This window comes from Dama dama, chromosome 28 (genome assembly GCF_033118175.1).
Source record: "Dama dama isolate Ldn47 chromosome 28, ASM3311817v1, whole genome shotgun sequence".
Lineage (NCBI taxonomy): Eukaryota > Metazoa > Chordata > Mammalia > Artiodactyla > Cervidae > Dama > Dama dama.
The window spans coordinates 41,798,873-41,817,479 of NC_083708.1; the positions used below are offsets into that span (position 1 = coordinate 41,798,873).

At 43.5% G+C, this 18,607-nt stretch overlaps 1 protein-coding gene across 4 annotated transcripts; it reads right to left on the reverse strand.

The window, feature by feature from the left end:
* Positions 1-9,222: 9,222 nt before the first annotated feature.
* MTRES1 (mitochondrial transcription rescue factor 1) lies at positions 9,223-18,113 on the reverse strand. Of its 4 annotated transcripts, none has more exons than XM_061131503.1 (4): positions 17,904-18,113; positions 14,902-15,379; positions 13,263-13,335; positions 9,223-9,738 (listed from the first exon to the last, which is right to left on the reverse strand). In XM_061131503.1, the coding sequence occupies exons 2-4, from the start codon at positions 15,369-15,371 to the stop codon at positions 9,559-9,561; spliced, it is 723 nt and encodes a 240-aa protein (XP_060987486.1). In that variant the 5' UTR covers positions 15,372-15,379; positions 17,904-18,113; the 3' UTR covers positions 9,223-9,558. The 4 variants fall into 4 exon arrangements, with proteins under 4 accessions (XP_060987486.1, XP_060987484.1, XP_060987487.1 ...); XM_061131501.1 differs by having other exon boundaries at positions 14,902-15,383; XM_061131504.1 differs by having other exon boundaries at positions 14,902-15,383; positions 18,034-18,080.
* Between the last annotated feature and the right edge of the window lie 494 nt (positions 18,114-18,607).

Here is an 18,607-nt window from a genome sequence, read left to right on the forward strand (position 1 = left end):
AATTCTTGTAAAAACTCCGTGTCTTGGGCAATGTTGCTGTTTCCGTTTTGTGGTGAGGAAGCAGGAAGTGGTCCACACAAACTGCGGTGCCAAGATTTGAGTCTGCCTGTGTGTGCACCACACCATCTCAGAAACCGAACACCCCCTGAGCCGCATGCAATATAAAACACAGAGGTTCAGACCTGAAACTAGTTTGTCTGATTTTAGATATAGGTGCTGGCTCTCACATTGCCCTGGGTGAGATAATTGTGGCCATTTGTGGACAGACATGTTCTGGTAAGAGTAAATTTTTTGAGATTATGAAAGTAATTGCCACGGATCAGATTCCTCAGGAGCAGAGTCTGAGACTAGGGTTTTTGTGCAGTTGATTGAGAACCTGCTTCCAGGAGAAAAGGTGCGCGAGAGGCAGAACGGGGCCAGGGAAGGCCAGAAGCAAGAGTGTGGTCTCTGCAGTCCAGGCTCATTGCCATCCACTGTGAGGCCCTAAAACATGAACTGTTTTGTAGAATTAGTACCAGCTGAAGCAAAGGGGCCAGTTGGTCATTGAGGTCTCCGTCAGGGAAGGGGTAGTTGGCCTGGAAGGGTGGCTCCCTCTGCCAAGGGCAGTGTTCCGGAAGGGCCATTGTGAGTGGTTAGCTGGCCCTCAACAGTGAGGGAGTGGGTGTGCCAGCAAAGGGGATCTGGGTGGGACTCCAACAGCATCCATTAAGGGGCAGACCCACCAGACTGCACATTTAACCAGGTCATGGGGCCCCATCTGCCAGAGGTTCTCAGTCTGTTGGAACCTGAATTCTCACGGTGGGCCCTGAGAATCTGCATTTCTAGGAAGTTCCCCCCTCTAATGAGATGGTGCCTGGTTCTGATGTCCAAAGGCTGCAGAAACATGTAATTTCAAAAAATACACTGTGTACATCCCAGAAATGGAAAGCTTTACACTTAGTAGAGCTAGATCTGAGCTGAACTAAGTGGTTTCCTATTGTGTTCAAATAGAATTGACTTTTTAAAAATTACAAACTATAAGTTTATTAATGAGGGGGTCCTTAATACTATGAAACCAGGGTGACTGGTCCTTGGTGGAGTCATTGGGGAAAACTTCCCCAAGGAACTGGATGGCTAGCCTAGATTTGAGAATGAGGAATTAACTAGGTGAAAAGTTCAGCATGCAAACAAGCTTTGGGGTGCAAGAAGAACCTCTTAGGAAACAATTAAAGGAGGCCAATGAAGGCTGGAACTGGAGGAGGAGGAGTTTCGTGAAGCTGCAGAAGCAGTCCGGGGCTGAAGGACTTTGTCTTCACTGAATTGCCCTTGGATCAGTAAGAAAAGAAGAAACCCTTCACCTGTTCTGAATAGGGAGGGGAATACTCAGTTCTGATACATTCGTATTGAACTCTGCCTCCTCTGCCCAGCAAGGCTCCCCTCCACCGCTGGTGTTCTAGTCACCTTGCCATCACGTAGCTTTCAGGTCAGTGGAAAGAGGCAGCTTTACAAATGTTTCAGCATCAGGGCCAAATGTGGTGGCTGGTGCCAGAACATTTCTGCAGAGGGAAGCCTGTCTGTTGACTTTATTTTAAGGAGTGGGAATTTGTTCATCCTTCTAAAGTGTGTAGTCCAGATGGTGAACATGTCTTCAGCAGAGGTTGAGAACGTGGAATGCCATAGCTTCTCCTTCCAGGGTCTCCTGCAGTGTGACAGCTGTGTATTCAGAAGTGACAGTGGGGCCCTAAATTACAGGGAGTTCTGTTTTCCGTAAGAGCTCCCATTTCCTGAGCGCCTGCAGTGGGTCAGGAATGTGCTAGGGATGTGACATACGTTATTCCATTTATTCCTCACAGAAACCCGGTGGGATAGATATTTGTATTCCCCACCCTACAGATGGGGATGCTTTTAGAGATTAACTTGGTCAAAGTCACATGGCTGGCAGAGCTGGGGGCCTCTAATGATGGCCAGGCTGACTCCAAAGTTTGTGCTCTTGATTTCCATGCTGCCACTTGTGTAGCTATGCAGAGTAAATCTGTTTGTCTGTCTGCCTGGTGGTCCCCCATCATTTAACTTGGGGTTTTGCTGACTGTTCACAGTCTCTGAGCTCCTGGATCTGCCCCAGTCAGAGTATCGGACTCGGGAAACCTTTCAGTGCCACAGGAGATAGAACAAGGAATGCAGTTAAGAATCACCTCTACCTCTAAAAGAAGTTCATTCATTTAGCAAATGTATGAATTTGCTAAATGAATTTGTTACAATATTTGTAACACCTACTATCTCCTGAGCACAGTTCCATGATTCAAACAAGTCTCATTAGTTTGTAGGCAAGAAGCCTGTTTGAGCTTGGAGAGAAGGTTCTGATCGTTAATAGCACAAAACCTAATGTCTCTTGCCTTCAGTTGATTTTCAAGATGCACATGGGTTTAAGCAGACTGAGGACCTTGGCTCTGCCCCATGTAGACAGCTGAGACCGTGGCAGGAGGCACAGCTGCCGGAATGCAGGTTCCTGACTCTCCTGGCTCTCAGGGCTGAGACAGAGTTGCTAAGTATCCTGCTATTTCCGACATGATGTATTAAACCCAGATCTCCCCACTGTATCTGATTAGCTGAAATCTCAGTGCAGGCACAGTGTCAGGCATGACAAGGCACATACTTCAGCATATGGTGGTGCCTGCCTTGTCTTCACGTAATTAATACTATTTTCTTGAATCCAAAGAGTTGGCTGCTATTATTGTAGCCTCACTTTTATCTTATGTCAGAATCAAAAGTTAAGGGATTTTCTCCTACAATCCTAAAGAAAATTCCCTACACATTCTGTGGGGAAGTATCTAAGTAACCCCTCTGAGTGGGGTTCCAGAAATGGGCTTTACCAGTACAGATCTCTAAACAGAACTTGCCCATTTTAGACACATGCTATTCTACTTTGACTGAAGTCTTTAGGCTTTCACTTGTCCACCTTGGGGAAGGTCTCCCTAGGTTTAAGAAAAAAGTCCCAGCATCAAAGTTCCATTGAATGCTGTTCACCTCTCTACAAGGGAATCAAGTGCATTGTGAGTGATCCTGCCCTCAGGATCTTGCAAAATTGTTGACTTTCACCATTCTTCTTTTGATGTGCCTGATCTGTTAACTAAAACCAAACAACAACAACAAAAAAACCCCAAAACTTGAAACAAAAAAAAGGGCCAGCAAGTGTATCTTTGAGGGGAAGAGATGAATGGCAGTCTCAGAGAGTTTTGTCCAATTTCAGAGCCCTCAGAGAAATGCTAAACACACATTGGGCATTAGCAGGTACCAAAAGGCAGAAGCACAGGCAGAAGCACTCTTAAGAAGAGTGTATGGAGAAGGAAATGGCAACCCACTCCAGTAATCTTGCCTGGAAAACTCCATGGACAGAGGAGCCTGGCAGGCTACAGTCCGTGGGATCACAAGAGTCAGACACGACTTAGCGACTAAACCATCCACTACTACAAAGTGAATATATGCCTAAAGATATTGTGTGAAAAGGATATTTGCCATATACTAGTTAGTTTTTTGGTGGGAGGGTGGGAGTCAAGGAAGACTTGGGGTTATTTTTTCATCAACTTCTGTTTTATACTTATTTATAATGGCCATTATTTTTACTAATACTGTAAAACTATGAAAATGAATAAAATACTAAAAGTTAAAAAAAAAAAAAGAAAAGTGTATGTCAGACTATTAATACATCTTTTTACCCTCATAATTAGACTGGCTAAGTGAGGCTGTGCGTCTTTAGTCACTTTGGGTGTCACTGGTGAGAGGCGCAGATGTCCTGAAGAAGAAGCAGTGCTGTGTTTTTTGTGGTGAAGGGAGTCAGATGGGAGAATGTCACTGGGAGAGTGGGTGGGCAAAATGTAGTGGATGCTCTTCTGTATTTATTAGGCAGCAAAGGAGCGAGAAGCGATGGATCATCTGCACCTAGAGTGCCATGGATGGATCTGAGTGGAGAAAGTAAGACACAAAATGAAATATATTGTAATGTCACTTATGAAACATAAATATATGTGCACAAAACAACAAAGCACATTTCACAAGAATGGAAACAAAAAGATATACATTAAACACATCCAAATGATTGGCTAAGGTAAGGGATGAGGACATGTGAGAACAAGAGAAGAGAAACAGTAACTTGAAAGAACTTGGAGGGTGGGGACTGCTGCCCCAGCATCTCCCAGTGGAAATTCTTATAGGAGCACCTCTCCATTCCACCCAGGGGTGTGTTGGTAAATGTGTGACACTTCGCTCTCCAAGGGAAAACAAATCAGTCCTGGTTCATGGTGTTTGCTGATTGCCAAGGTGAAATTCCTCCTACCGTGGTTGATTTTTAAGCCAACCCTGTGACTCATGAACGCATTTTGGGAGATGCTCACATTCTGCTTTTTGCAGTCTGTTGAATGGAGTTTTTACTGTCTCAAGATGGTCAATAAGTTGCCTGATAATTCTGGCAGTAATTTTTAGAAAACCAAAATATATACAACCAAGATAAGGCAGGACTTTAGTAGAGTGTCATTTTATTTGCCTCCTATATGTTGCACACCCTGTAAGAAAGTTTATAGAACATGTACCACCTTCCTAAAGGAAATCTGTCTTCTTTTTAGTTTCTTGAAAAATGGAAGTTTCTACCCCCCTAATCATTATTGATCAAATAAACTATGACCTAAAAATTTCTCCCCAAATGTCTACTTTTATCCCCAAAATGCTAAAGAAGAAAAATAATGATGGTGAAACTATTGCCCAGCCATCTATATAATTTTCCATGAAAGGTAGTAAATGCTATTTGGCAGAGAATTGCAATTAGCATTACATTTCCCAGAGGAGAGCTATTTCTTTGAAAGGATTAACCATTACTGGTAAAAGGGCTAGATGGGTCTTTACAAAATAGTCATAATTTTAGATTGTTCATCTTTAAAAAACTGCAAACATGCTCTAGAAGCATTTTCAGACTTTGCTGAGAAAGCCAGACCTATTTTAAAATTTTTGTTCTATTTTTACATTGAAGTATAGTTGATTTACAATACTGTGTTAGTTTCTGATATGCAGCAAACTGATTCGGATCTATATATGTGTGTATACACACACACACACACACTTTTTCAGATTCTTTCCCATTATACAAGATACTGAATATACTTCCCACGCTGTTCAGTAAATCCTTGTTGTTTATTTTATGTATAGCAGAGCATATCTGTTAATCCCATACTCTTAATTTATTCCCCACTTCGGTAACCATAAGTTTGTTTTCTATATCTGTGAGTCTGTTTCTGTTTTGTAAATTTGTATTATTTCTTAGATTCCACATATAAATTATATAGTATTTGTCTTTCTCTTACTTCATGTAGTATGATAATCTCTAGGTCCATCCATGTTGCTGCAAATGGCAATATTCCCTCCTTTTTATATATATACCACCTCTTTATTTGTTCATCTGTTGATCAGCGCTCGGGTTGTTTCCATGGATTGGCTATTGTAAATAATGCTGTTTTGAACTTACGGGTCCATGTATCTTTTTGAATTAGTTGTCTTTTCTGGATATATGCCCAGGTGTGGGATTGCTGGATCAGATGGTAACTCTAGTTTTTTAAGGAACCTCTATACTGTTTTCCGTAGTAGCTGTACCAATTTACATTTCCACCAACAGTGTTGGAGGGTTTCCATCTCTCCACACACTCTCCAGCACTTGTAACTTGTAGTCTTTTTGATGATAGCTGTTCCGACCTGTGTGAGGTGATATCTCATTGTAGTTTTGATTTGCATTTCTCTAATAATTAGCAAAATGCAAATCAAAACTACAAACTAAGATCATGGCATCTGGTCCCATCACCTCATGGGAAATAGATGGGGAGACAGTGGAAACAGTGTCAAACTTTATTTTTTTCGGCTCCAAAATCACTGCAGATGGTGACTGCAGCCATGAAATTAAAAGACGCTTACTCCTTGGAAGGAAAGTTATGACCAACCTAGATAGCATATTAAAAAGCAGAGACATTACTTTGCCAACAAAGGTCCGTCTGGTCAAGGCTATGGTTTTTCCAGTGGTCATGTATGGATGTGAGAGTTGGACTGTGAAGAAAGCTGAGTGCCGAAAAATGGATGCTTTTGAACTATGGTGTTGGAGAAGACTCTTGAGAGTCCCTTGGACTGCAAGGAGATCCAACCAGTCCATCCTAAAGGAGATCAGTCCTGGGTGTTCATTGGAAGGACTGATGCTGAAGCTGAAACTCCAGTACTTTGGCCACCTGATGCAAAGAACTGACTCATTTGAAAAGACCCTGATGCTGGGAAAGATTGAAGGCAGGAGGAGAAGGGGATGACAGAGGATGAGATGGCTGGATGGCATCACCGACTCGATATGCAGGCATGAGTTTGAGTAAACTCCGAGAGTGTGTGATGGACAGGGAGGCCTGCCGTGCTGCAATTCATGGGGTCGCAAAGAGTCGGACATGACTGAGCGACTGAACTGAATAATTAGCAGTTTTGAGCATCTTTTCATGTGCCAGTTGACCATTTGTGTCTTTGGAGAAATACCTGTTTAGGTCTTCTGCCCATTTTTTGGCTAGATTTTTTTTTTTTGTGATTATTATTGAGTTGTATGAGCTGTTTGAGAATTAGGCCCTTGTCAGTCATATCATTTGCAAATATTGTCTCCCATTCTGGAGGTTGTCTTTTCATTTTATGGATTTCTTTGCTTGTAAGTTGCAAAAGCTTATAAGTTTGATTAGGTCCCTTTTATTTTTGCTTTTATTTCTATTGAGAAAACATTGGTATGATTTATGTCAGAGAATATTTTGCCTATCTTCTCTTCTAGGAGTTCTATGGTGTCTTATATGTCTTATATTTAAGTCTTTAAACCATTCTATTTTTGTATATGGTATGAGGGTGTGTTTTAACTTCACTACTACCTTGTTGAATTCATTTATCAGTTGAATGTTTGAAGTCTTAGGGTTTTCTATAGAGTATCATGTCATTCATGTCATCTGCATATAGTGACAATTTTACTTCTTCCCTTCTGATTTGGAGTACCTTTTATTTTTCTTTTCTGATTGCTGTGAAAGCCAGATCTATTGGAACAAAAATTCTTGTCACCTCATTAGAGCAGGATATCTCAGCCTCAGCACCATTGACATTTGAGGTCTGGAGACTATCTGTATGCTATAGGATGTTTAGTATCACTGGTCTCTACCCACTAGATACCCATCCTACCCCCTCAGTTGTGACAGACAAAAATATCTCCAGGCATTGCCAGATGTCCCCAGAGTGCAGAATCACACAGGGTTGAGATGCACTGCATTAGAAACATCCATATCTTTTCATCATGTTGGTCACATTTTCACTGAGGAGGCCTTGCCAAGTTGGCATTATAAAGCAGCTATCTTAGATTGGGCTGCAAGAGTTCCATAAATCTTTATGAATTGCTTTTGTTTCTGCTCTTTCATAAATATGTTCCAAGTCCCTTATGCTATAGATAACTATGAGAGATCAGTTTTTGACACTTGCTATGACCAAATCAACATTCTCTACCACCAGACGTCTTTTTTCTTAATTTTGATTTGCAAAAACAGAGAAGCCTGGAATGGGGCAAATCCCACCAGCTAAGTTGAGGGACTTAATTGCCAACAGAGTGAAAAAAGCCTTTCAAATGGCCCTTGCTGCTTTCTAGCTATTAATACTATCAGCTCATCCGGTCTCACACAACACATTTTAACTTTCTTCCTCTTTAGAAGACTTGACAAGGTAAGGAAATTAGTATGCCAATCCCCTTCTGACCTGTGAGGAAGCTGAAGCTCAAGAGAGGTTAAGGCCAGAGTATGACCAAGATAACCCAACTTGGTACAGGCAAGAGCCTAAAAACCAGGACCCCTGACATATCACTAGGTCATGCTGCCCCTCACCATTCAAGAGATCTTCCGCTTTCTATTACTTTCCAAAGAGCGATCAAGAGAAGAGACTGTTTTACTATAAAACTTGTCATTATCTTCCCCAAGTTGGGACATTTGGTTTAGAGGGCATTAGCCCACTGGGTCCCCGTCTGTCTGGCAAAGCAATAAAGCTATCCTTTTCTACTTCACTTCCACCCTCCTCCTCCCAACAAAAAAAAAAAGAGGGAGAGAGGGTGGGAAAGAGTGGAAGAAAGGCACGGGGAGGTGAAGAGAATCATGGTCATTACTATAATCTCCTAAATTAAAACTCTAACTCATGTTGAAATTAATTGTATTAATTATTTTTACTGATGTAAAAGCATAATTAACAAATGGTAAAATAGGAAAATTCCTTCTGTTACACTGCAGGGTATTTATTATTTCTTCCTGGGAGTTTATTTAAGCTTTCAAATAAAAATCAATTTTTCCTGAGTTTTCTGAAATCTGAGCTGATAAGGCTGCAAGACTCATGGGCCCAAACATCGAACTGCTTTGGGCTATAGAAGTTTCCCTTCTGTCAGTTAACCTGAATTCTCAAGAATTTCTGGAGGGCAGATAAATGGACCCCAACAGTCTTTTTACATGACGTAGTCTAACAAGTCTCCTATTTGAGCCAATCCTTCCAGTGCTAGGAAACTGCTCCTGAGAATCTGCAAACCAGTTTATTTCTGTGGATGCCCTTTTCTTAGATGATGTGTATTATGTGTGTTCTTTCTATGACTGCTGTTTTTTCAGTCCCTTTTACAACACTGTCTTGACAATTAAAATAATTGGCCTCTGATGCTTTATTCTCTTCGCTGATAAAAAATCTGTGTATTTCCTATATTCAGCTGAAAAGTACACCATCAGCTTAAACCAGAAAGGGTCATTACATTCTTTCTGTAAAGAGTCAATGTAAATATTTTAGGCTTTGTGGGCTACATAAGGTCTCTGTTATATATTTCCCTCTCTCTCTTTTTTAAAAAAAAAAAACCAACTCTCTAAAAATGTATAAGCCGTGCTTGTGTGTCAGACAAAAGGCCTCTGGCTGCCTTTGTCTATCAAACTCTTGACCTAAACAGTTAATTTTAAATGGGCCCGAACGAAACCATTTGGAATTAATTGGAACAACTTTACTATCCAGACCTCTGGAGACAAACTGAAGGGAACTAAGGCCAACACGTTGATAATTGAGAAAGGTCAATGGAGAAAGGGGGTCTCCCAGTGCTGCTGCCCTAAGGAGAGGAAGGAGATCTGGACTCAGCTCGGTTTTGCCTTAAGCCTGAACCCAGGGAAGCTGGTCGACGGGGATAAAACTGAAATAAAGACACTAAGAACAAGGTCAGTTTATTTTACTCTGCCTCCAGAGGCTTTTAACCTGAGAAACAGTGGGCTGATCATGTAAACCGTCTCTGAGCTTAGTTCATTCATTACAAATCTCACCCTTGCTCATGAGGTCAAAAAGCAAATAAATCAAGCCTGGGAGGGAAATCCAGTCCAAGGGAAGCGTCTTCAAGAGCCATGATGCAGATCCTAACTTGCACAAAACGGCTCAGCATCTTTTACAAATGATGGGAGAACTTTATTTTAATAAAAACATCTTCTTTTGAACCTGGCCCCTTCCTGCACCACTAGAAAGCAGCTTTCTCACTGAAAAGCAATCCATTTATTTGAGCATACTCTTTTTAGGCAACTGTAACTTTTTCCACCGTCGTAACACCACCCTGTACTTCTCACTGCTGGTCTTCTCCTCCAGCACTTTTTTCAGGACAATCCTCATCACTGTCTCTGTTTCTGCTTCTTTATCCTCTCCAATGAGAAGATCCAATGTATCTCCCACTTTCACCTGAAAATTAAAAAAGAAAACAGAGCTGTCATTTTGGGAAATGCAGGCCAATGCAAACATCTCTAGTTTGAGTTTTCCCTAGAGAACCACTCCCCGGGGGCAGGTACTCCTTTGAAACAGTCACTTATCTTAGTGCCTCAAACCCATGTGGCTCAACATGGACCAGTGTCCCTCCTTCAGGCTGAGACAGCTAGCTACTTGAGGATGGGCCCTTTGTGGCTCTGGTTCTCGCCCTTATTGCATGACTTGAGGGAACACTGGAATGGAAGCATTTATTTTGGTAATAATGGCAAAAAACAATCTTAGAGCGTATGAGCACAGTAATTACCACAGGCTCTGAGAAGACAATTTTCAGTATAACACATTCATTGATTTCAACCCAGATAAGGTACATCATTGCGTACAGGGCATAATTTGTTGGAAATTCATCACAGTGCCAACAATAGCTGTATCTCTTTAAGAAATGGAAGTAAAGAAACTGCTTTCCAGCACTGGCTAGCCCCAGGGATGACACACCATCAAGAAGAGACAGGACTCCACAAACAAGGATGGAATACCCCAGAAAAGAGGATGCTGACCTGGGTTAAAAGGGCTGAGGTCAAACCCATTTTTATCCAGAAAGGAGCTCTGGCTTGAGCGAGTGCAGGACATGCCCTTGGGGGCAGTCACATTAGTGCTGTCAGGGTGCAAACAGCCCAAGACAGACACTGGGTTCTGGCAGCTCAGCTCAGTATCCCAGGGGATCTGCCCAGCAACTCAGGAAGGGGCTAAACTGACCCACGTGCAATATGCGGCTTCTACTACAACACAATCCAGGGTGACCAGAGGCCATCTCAGACCACTCACCACTGCAGGGGTGAAGAGGCAGGACAGAAAGACAGAGAGGGACCCTCATGTGTGGGCCATGGACCCTTAAGTGGGCATAGGTACCCGTTTAAAAGGTTGCTTGGGGGCTTCTGTTTAAGAAGACATCGTGCCAAATGCTTATGTTTACTGCATTTTCCAATGAATACTCCCTAAGGCAGTCCTAACTTCATGCTGTTGGAATATCTGTACTTCACTAGGGCAAGCGACCTACTCAAGACATCCGTAGGCCCAATACTCAGTCAACAGCATGGGAACGCACACCTGCTCACCAGGACGCCACACTGGTCAATCCTGGCAGCTGGATGTAAAACTCACAAGTGAAGTGAAAGTCACTCAGTCGTGTCCGACTCTTCGAAACCCCATGGACTATACAGTCCATGGAATTCTCCAGGCCAGAATACTGGAGTGGGTAGCCTTTCCCTTCTCCAGGGGATCTTCCCAACCCAGGGATTGAACCCAGGTCTCCCGCATTGCAGGCGGATTCTTTACCAGCTGAGCCACAAGGGAAGCCCAAGAATACCCGACCCAGGAATCAAACTGGGGTCTCCTGCATTGCAGGCAGATTCGGGAAGCCCAAAACTCAAAGGGCGTATTTTAAACCATTAACTTTCTCCCTTCTGGGCTGAGAAGCAGAGAGATTAACACCACAGCGAGGCATGATGACTGCTTCTCTTTGTGGGTATGAGGGCATCATCTGGGCCAGATGCAGGGGCAGGGGGTAGTCAATTCTCCTGGAGTTCTGCTGGGTTTCATTTTAAAAAAAAATGACCATGTGGCCAACCTATATAGGCATTTAAAATCAATGTTCAGAAATACAAGGCTTGGGAACTCTGCTTTACCTTTTTAGGCATAACTGAGTCATTAAAATTCCTTTTTAAATAAAGGAATACATTAATGCTCATGATACAAGATGTAAAAGGTATAAAAGGATATACAGAGAAAAGTCAACCCGTATGTATCCTTAGCAGCTGGGCACAAGCCCCACGGAGCAGGCCACAGAAGGGGAGGTGTTCTTCATTCCCTTCAACTGTGGGAGACGGCATGGCAGACACAAAGCAAGACTGGCTGGGATTAGGGGCTGTTCCAAGTATCTACATTTCCAATCTCCCCTTAGCTGCAGTTACTATGGCTACCAGGCCTCCTAGTAACAAGGCAGCTGTGTGTTAATACTGGGCCCTTCCTTTGCTGACCCTCAGGAGAAATCTGGAAGGCAGCCAAGACAATAGAACACCCAAGGCAGAATGAAGAAGCAGCAATTAGACTGTAGTTAACAATATCTCAAAGCAGAGGGAGAAAAATAGATCTGTGGTGTCTGCAAATGAGGCCCTGGCAGAGGCATCCTGCACCAAGAACAGGTCTTGTCTTTGGAACGCTGCGGCTGGCGAGAGGGGGCTGGGCTATGCAGGAAAAAGCAATTAAGGGACAAGAAGGACTTGATGTCCAGATGCCTGTCTGGAGTGCCTGACTTCCTGCAGCTCACGGAGCAAGGGCTGACACCCATAATCTGAACCTGCCAGGGTGGGTGCCTTCAGAGGGACAGGGGCCTTGAGACTTGGTGGCCAAGACAAGCACTGGGGATCCCCCCTTCAGTCCACCCAGCTGCAAGAACCACTCTGAGCACAGGAATCAGGGCCTCTGAAGACAGCCTCCGTGCCCACCTAGGTCCACACTGATGGCTCACACCCTCCCATGTCCCAGGGGAATGGGATGCAGCTCACGTTCTCCAATCCCAGGGTTGCTTTGAAATACGAGAGAAGCTAAAATAAAAACCTTCAAAAGTGGGTCTAACTCCGCTGGAACATTTATTCCCTGGACACGGTGAGTTAGATTACGTCTGCCAATGCCTCAAGGGTCAGCGTCTGCCACACTTTTTAAGGGTCTCTGCCATATACTTTTTAAAACTGTCTTGTTAAGTTTTACTATCATTATTATTTTTCCCAATTATGAAAGTGAAACATACTCACAAAAAATTCAGAAAATAAAACACATGAACATATAACTCACAATGCCCACTCAAAGATAAATACTACTAGTATTAATATTTTAATTCTAGATGTATGTATATATGTGACGTATTTTTACAAAAATACATTTTTATAAGAATATATATATCATTTATTATAACATCAGATACTAGAAATTCATTTTCTTGTAACACTTATGAATGATTCTGTCATAAAACATCAGTATCAATAGAGCCAAGGAAATATGGAACCTTCTTTTTGATGGCTGCCCTGCACACAAGAGCACTGTAACCAGCAGGTACTTCTGCTGAGCTGAACAGAATCGCACATCTGCTCAGGTTACAGCAGACCAGAGAGACCTCTACATGGATCAAACGTTTTTTTTTTGGCCTGATGGGCTAACATTAATAACTTAAGAAGTTTAATAGATTTTTTTCCAGTTCTGATAGTGACTTGTCTTAAAATTTTAAAGAAAAAGAGGAAGCTTCATCTCACAGTCATTATGGCTACAAAGAGCAAGTGGTCTGTGTAACTGAAGCTATGTGGCTAGGCCTGAGGGAGACCCTAGAGGTGGTAAGACAGACATATCTGAGGAGCCACTGATGCCCCAAGGAAGGAGCCCCAAGGGAAATTGGGGAAGGCGTTAACTGAGTACAGAACACACAAAAATATTCAGTTGTCATAATATCTTACCGTTCTGCTTTTCTTCCATAGTTTTTCCCCATTCAGCCTGAGTTCACCTTTGTAGAATGCATCTTCCACTTTGCTTAAAAAAAAAAAAGTCAAAGCACTCGAAAATAGAAATATATTCAAAACAATTATATAATTTTGAGAAAAATACTATTAATAATGCTTTTTCTGACAGTGACCGGCCTCCCCACAAAATCTCCATTCTGGGCACTGGGAAAGTGAAAGTCAGCTGCTCCCATATGAATCTAAACAGGGAGACCAAAGGGCACTGCTGAGTGGATGCGGCTGCTACAAAGATCTGCTAGAGCGAGATGGCAGGTAAGCAGCGCTCTGCTGGGACTTCACGTGGGTGATAGCTCCTGTGATCCACGACAATCAAAATGAGTGGGTGCTACCTTCTCCTCATGTGCTCTGAGGGAGAAACCAGTTACCACACCTATGGTGAGGCTGTTAAGCAACCCTCCGCTGATCTGCACTGAGGCTGGGGAAATGCCAATCCAGCCACTGCTGATCTCTCTGAATTTAATCAGTGGGGCAACTAGACCAAGGCAGGATACAGACAAAAATGAGTGCCCTTTCGTCTTAACGCTCAGACTCCTGGTGACTGATGTTGGGGGTTTTCCTAATAACAGTACTAGCTACTACTATGAGAGACAGGGAGGCCCTTAATGAGCCTGTCAGATTTTAGAGAACATTCAAGTCCTGATGAGGGTGACTGTGGGCTCAGAGCCATCTTTATAAGTCTTTAAGTTTCGTGTATTAAAAAATTAAACTATGCCATTAAATTAGGACATAAAGGTACAAATTAGACAAAGGAATCTTAATTTCTTATTCATACGACAGTTCTTTCTTTGCATGCAGTATGCACACAATGATTGCTAAAGGAATGAATGAACAGTGAAGATCACTATTATTATATAATAGGTCTAGCAAAGAAACAATGAGATTAAAGAAACCTTGAAGGTTACGCTTAATATCTCCATGCACTATATATATGAACACACACAGTATTTTCATCATCATAGCTAACATATATTGAGAACCCATGTGCCACACATTGTTATAAATACTATAGAAAAATAGACTGAAAAAAAGAAAAATAGACTGACTTATTTAATCCTAGCCACCACCCTCTAAAGCCAGTTCTATTACCCTTATTTTACAGATGAGGGAACTGCACAGAGATTATAAGTAACTTGTCCAAGGTCACAGAGAGCCAGGATTAAAGCCGCAGTAGTCTGGATACAAAGCCTGCAGTTTTAACCACCTCGTTATGCTGCTTCTAAGAGATACCGTCTCATGTAGCATTTATGAAACCCAGATGCATTCTATGCTTGCTATATACATCTAACATGGTGATTCCTTTTTTCCTCAAGAAGCTGTTTTTACATCAGGGGTTCATCTTAACAGTTGACTGTGTCTTAGAGTCAAGGAAATATGGCACATGGGATTTGCAGGCAGTCATTTGACATTTTTGGGAATTAGTTTTTTCATCTATAGAATGAAATAATTGGACCAGGTTCCTGTAAGATTCTTTCACATCTGTGGTTACCCTTCACTGTAATATGAGCCATGTGATTGGTAATGCTGCTTTAAAACAACCAAGAAGAGAGTGATTTTGTATGGAAACGCACATACTTACTTCCTTCCAACATCTAGGCCCGTCTTCAGGATAACGTCATACCGGAAAGACTGTACTACTTTGTCCAGGTCTTTATAGTCTTTGACCTCACTGGGGTTGTCCTCGGGCTCCTCTTCCAGCTCACTCATCTCATCATGGTCCCTCTCTTCATCAGAGTCCCCTTCATCTTCCACTTTTTGTAGAGTCTTTTTAGTGGATTTTTTAGAGCTTATATTACTTTTGAGTCTTATGGAAAATGGGAAAATATATTCTGGAGATATTAAAAGCCCTGGGAGTCTCAGTGAGAAAATGTTATGGAGGACTGTTTTATAATTTGATGCATTTAAGTTGGCACTAGACAAATACAAGTATCGATTCCAGGAAGCACAGCCTTTATGTGAAGGTGTCCCCCGCAGTGCCCTGCAGAGTCCAATCCAGGCATCTGGCTTTCTTAAAATGCTGCTGGGCAGTCTGACACTAGTCATGGCCATGGCACATACTACCTGAAACAGACAGTTCAGTTTTACTTCACAAGTGTGGCACCTTGGCATTCTTATCACATAAACCAGAGACACCGTGAACACGTTACAGCTGATACTATGTTCCCTCCTACGAAAGGCCATGTTGGTCCACGTGAACCAAGGCCATGCATCCTTACCCGGTGAGTCTTCTGGCTGTACTTAATGTACTGACCTCATAGGACGGTCATGAAGGTCAAACTGGCTGCTAGGACATGTGAAAACACAGGTTCCACTCTTCTGACTCCCCCAAATTAGCTTGGGTACTGACTGCTCAGTGCTTTCCCCCCCCTTTGGCTATGTCGTGCGGCTTGCAGGATCTCAGTTCCCCGACCAGGGATTAAATCTGAGCCCCAGCAGTGAAAAGTCCAGAATCCTAACCACTAGGCCACCAGGGAACACCCTTAATGATTTTAGGAAAAAAAAAATCTCAGAACAAGAAACACTGTCTACTGACATACATTATTACAAGCTTACAATAATGGACTTTGCCAAGGATACCAGATCATCACTTTATAAAACCCAGAGTAAGTCTCTAAACTTTCAACCTCCAACTGCAGCAAATCAGAGCTAGGAATGAGTAAATTGTACAGATCTGCATTCTACCCCCTTTCACATCTTCTTCTTAATAGATTCACTAGCTAGCAAAGAAAGGGCCTGGAGACCCACTAACTAGGAAATAGTTTCCTGAGGCGCTGAGGTACTGTCATGCCACATGTCCTGTATGCTCCACTGCGAGAGGCCTCTGGGAAGACTGTACCTGCTTTCCTCTAGACTTTGTCCCAGGCATCTTGAACCTTGCAGGTTGTATCATTTTGCTGTTGTAAATCATAGCCATGACCCATAGCTGAGTCCTGTTGAGTCTCCCCAGTGAAATCAGTGAACCCAGAGGTGGTCTTGGGGATCCTGACATAGTATCTGTCTGCCTATTCGACATATCCATTTGGATGCATAACAGGGACTTCACTCTTAATTGGCCCTGAAACAAACTCTGATATATCTCCAACCCCAAATCTGCTCTAGCTGCAGCCATCCCCATCTCAGTTAATAGTAACTCCACCCTTCTAGTTCCCGAGAAGGAAAGCTTCCAGTCACTCTTGACTCTTTCCCCCCTACTCAGATCCATTATGTCGGGAAATCATGTTGGCTTATCTCCAAAACCAAAACATTTGGTTTCCCTTTCACCGTTCCCACTGTTACCACAGATTCAGGCCTGTCTATCATCAGGGTTACTACCGAGGCTCTATCACAGTCTGTTCTCCATACAGCAGTCAGTCAGAGTGACTCTTTTAAAAAGGAATTTGTATCATGTCTCTCCTTCCCTCACAATCCTACAAAAGCACTGAAAAAGCAAACTCCCTCCCTTGCTCTATAGGCCCTGTGTGATCTGGCCCCTCCATTTCCTCTCTGACCTCATCTCCCGCCTCTCTCACCCTTGCTTACTCAGCTCCTTCCTGAAGATCCTCATACACAACAGGCAAACTTCTGGGTAGACTCCTTTGTTCCAGATGCCCTACTACACCCTTAGTCCAGGTTATCTGCAGGGATAACTCATTTTTAACTCGGTGAAGTCTACTCATTCCAACTCCATTTAACAGGTATCTTGTCCTCCCAATCTCCCCTGTTCTACTTTCTTCCATCATAGCATTATCTGCTATCATGTTATATAATTTACTGGTTTTCTGGTGTGTTTTTTTTTCTAATGACTCTGCTAGTAGAATATAAACTGTTCACCGGTGCTTTTTTCCTCTGCTCAAGCCCCAAGTGCCCAGAATAGTGCCTGGCACGTGGTTAAGTGCTTGATTAAATACTGTGAAGTGAAAGCACAGGAAAAGAATCGGTGCATTAGAATGAAGAGCAAAGATGGGGCTGGGTTGACGGGTAAGAGGTTAGATCGCCAGGAGCCTTCCATATCAAAGCGTGGACTTATCCGGAAAGCGTGAGAGTTATTGAAAGATCTTAGGTAGGGAAGTGATCCGACAGTAGTGCTTTAAAAGATTTCTTTGGCGCGACAGCGTGGACATAAAGGGATGATCGCAGCAGGAAGCCTGAAGGTGGTTTTGACTGAGATCTTCAGGCGAGATATAAAATCTGTGAACTAACCAAAGTCTGTAAGAAGAGCAACGACTGGAATGCAGAGGCGACTCTGTCCTGAACCCGCGGGACACTTGGAATCGCTCCACGTTCCTGAGCCTGTTAACTACTCCGAATGGAGAGCCTGACTGAACTGCTTTTAGGTCAATTGAAACTAAAAATCTCTTGGCTCTGAGGCTGACAAACTGCTGGGACAAGGTCATGTTCCCCTCGCTCCCTCCCTACCCCCTCGGGCTGCGCACCTTCGCAGGTTCTCAAGGTCAAGGGAAACTGGACACCAGAGTCCTCGAGCTTGCAGTCTGCGTCTGCAGCCAGCAGGAGCAGCCACACCCAGGAGCGGACAGCCTTGGCCCCCGGGGTCCACAGGGCGTCCCGAGCTGGCCGGGCCGGGGCAGGACGCGAGACACTCACGCGGAGACCTGGCGGGAGCGCAGCCGGGGGAGAGGAGCTCGCCGCTCCTGTATTTCCCACGTGCGCGCGATGAAGCAACAGAAGGGGGCTTGGGTCGGGGTCACAGCTGGCCCGGCAGGGGCGCAGTTACCTGTACGTCAGCGCTGCTCCTCCCTCCCCGCCCCCCTCCCCGCGGCCTCGCCGACCGCCTGCCTCCAGGCCCCGCCCTGTCTTTGCCCCGCCTCTTCCGTCGGCGCCGGCGCGTTGAGAGCGGGCTGGGCGAGGCGCAGGGGCGCGGTGATGGCGACGCAGCGACCTCTGCTGCAAGTCGTGTCTGGGAGGACTGCGTGGGGAGTGTGGGCGGCCTGGAGGACCGATTAGCTGTGAGCTGAACCGGAAGCCACCTCCGGGTGATTGATTCCACGTGGTTGAAGAGAGGTTTTTTTTTTTTTTTTTTTTAGATAAATAATTTATTTTTCATTGAAGTCTAATTTATACGTACAACTACATAAATTATTGGTGTACAAAATAGTGATTCACAATTTTTAAAGGTTATACTCCTTTGCTGTATTCCCTCTGTTTTATAAAATATTCTTGTAGTTTATTTTAAACTGAGCAGTTTGTGTCTCTTAATCCTGTATTTCTATATTGCCCCTCCCCCTTCCCTCTCTCTGCTGTTATCCTGCTAGTTTGTTTTCTGTATGTGTGAGTCAGCTTTTTTATTA

Excerpts from the sequence above, each read along its gene's own strand:
- MTRES1 (XM_061131503.1), bottom strand. The coding sequence starts at position 15,371 with ATGGCCATGACTAGTGTCAGACTGCCCAGCAGCATTTTAAGAAAGCCA. Across the intron at positions 13,336-14,901 it reads GGCCTAGATGTTGGAAGGAA|CAAAGTGGAAGATGCATTCT; the intron begins GTAAGTATGTGC and ends TTTTTTTTTAAG. Across the intron at positions 9,739-13,262 it reads TATGGAAGAAAAGCAGAACG|GTGAAAGTGGGAGATACATT; the intron begins GTAAGATATTAT and ends TTTAATTTTCAG.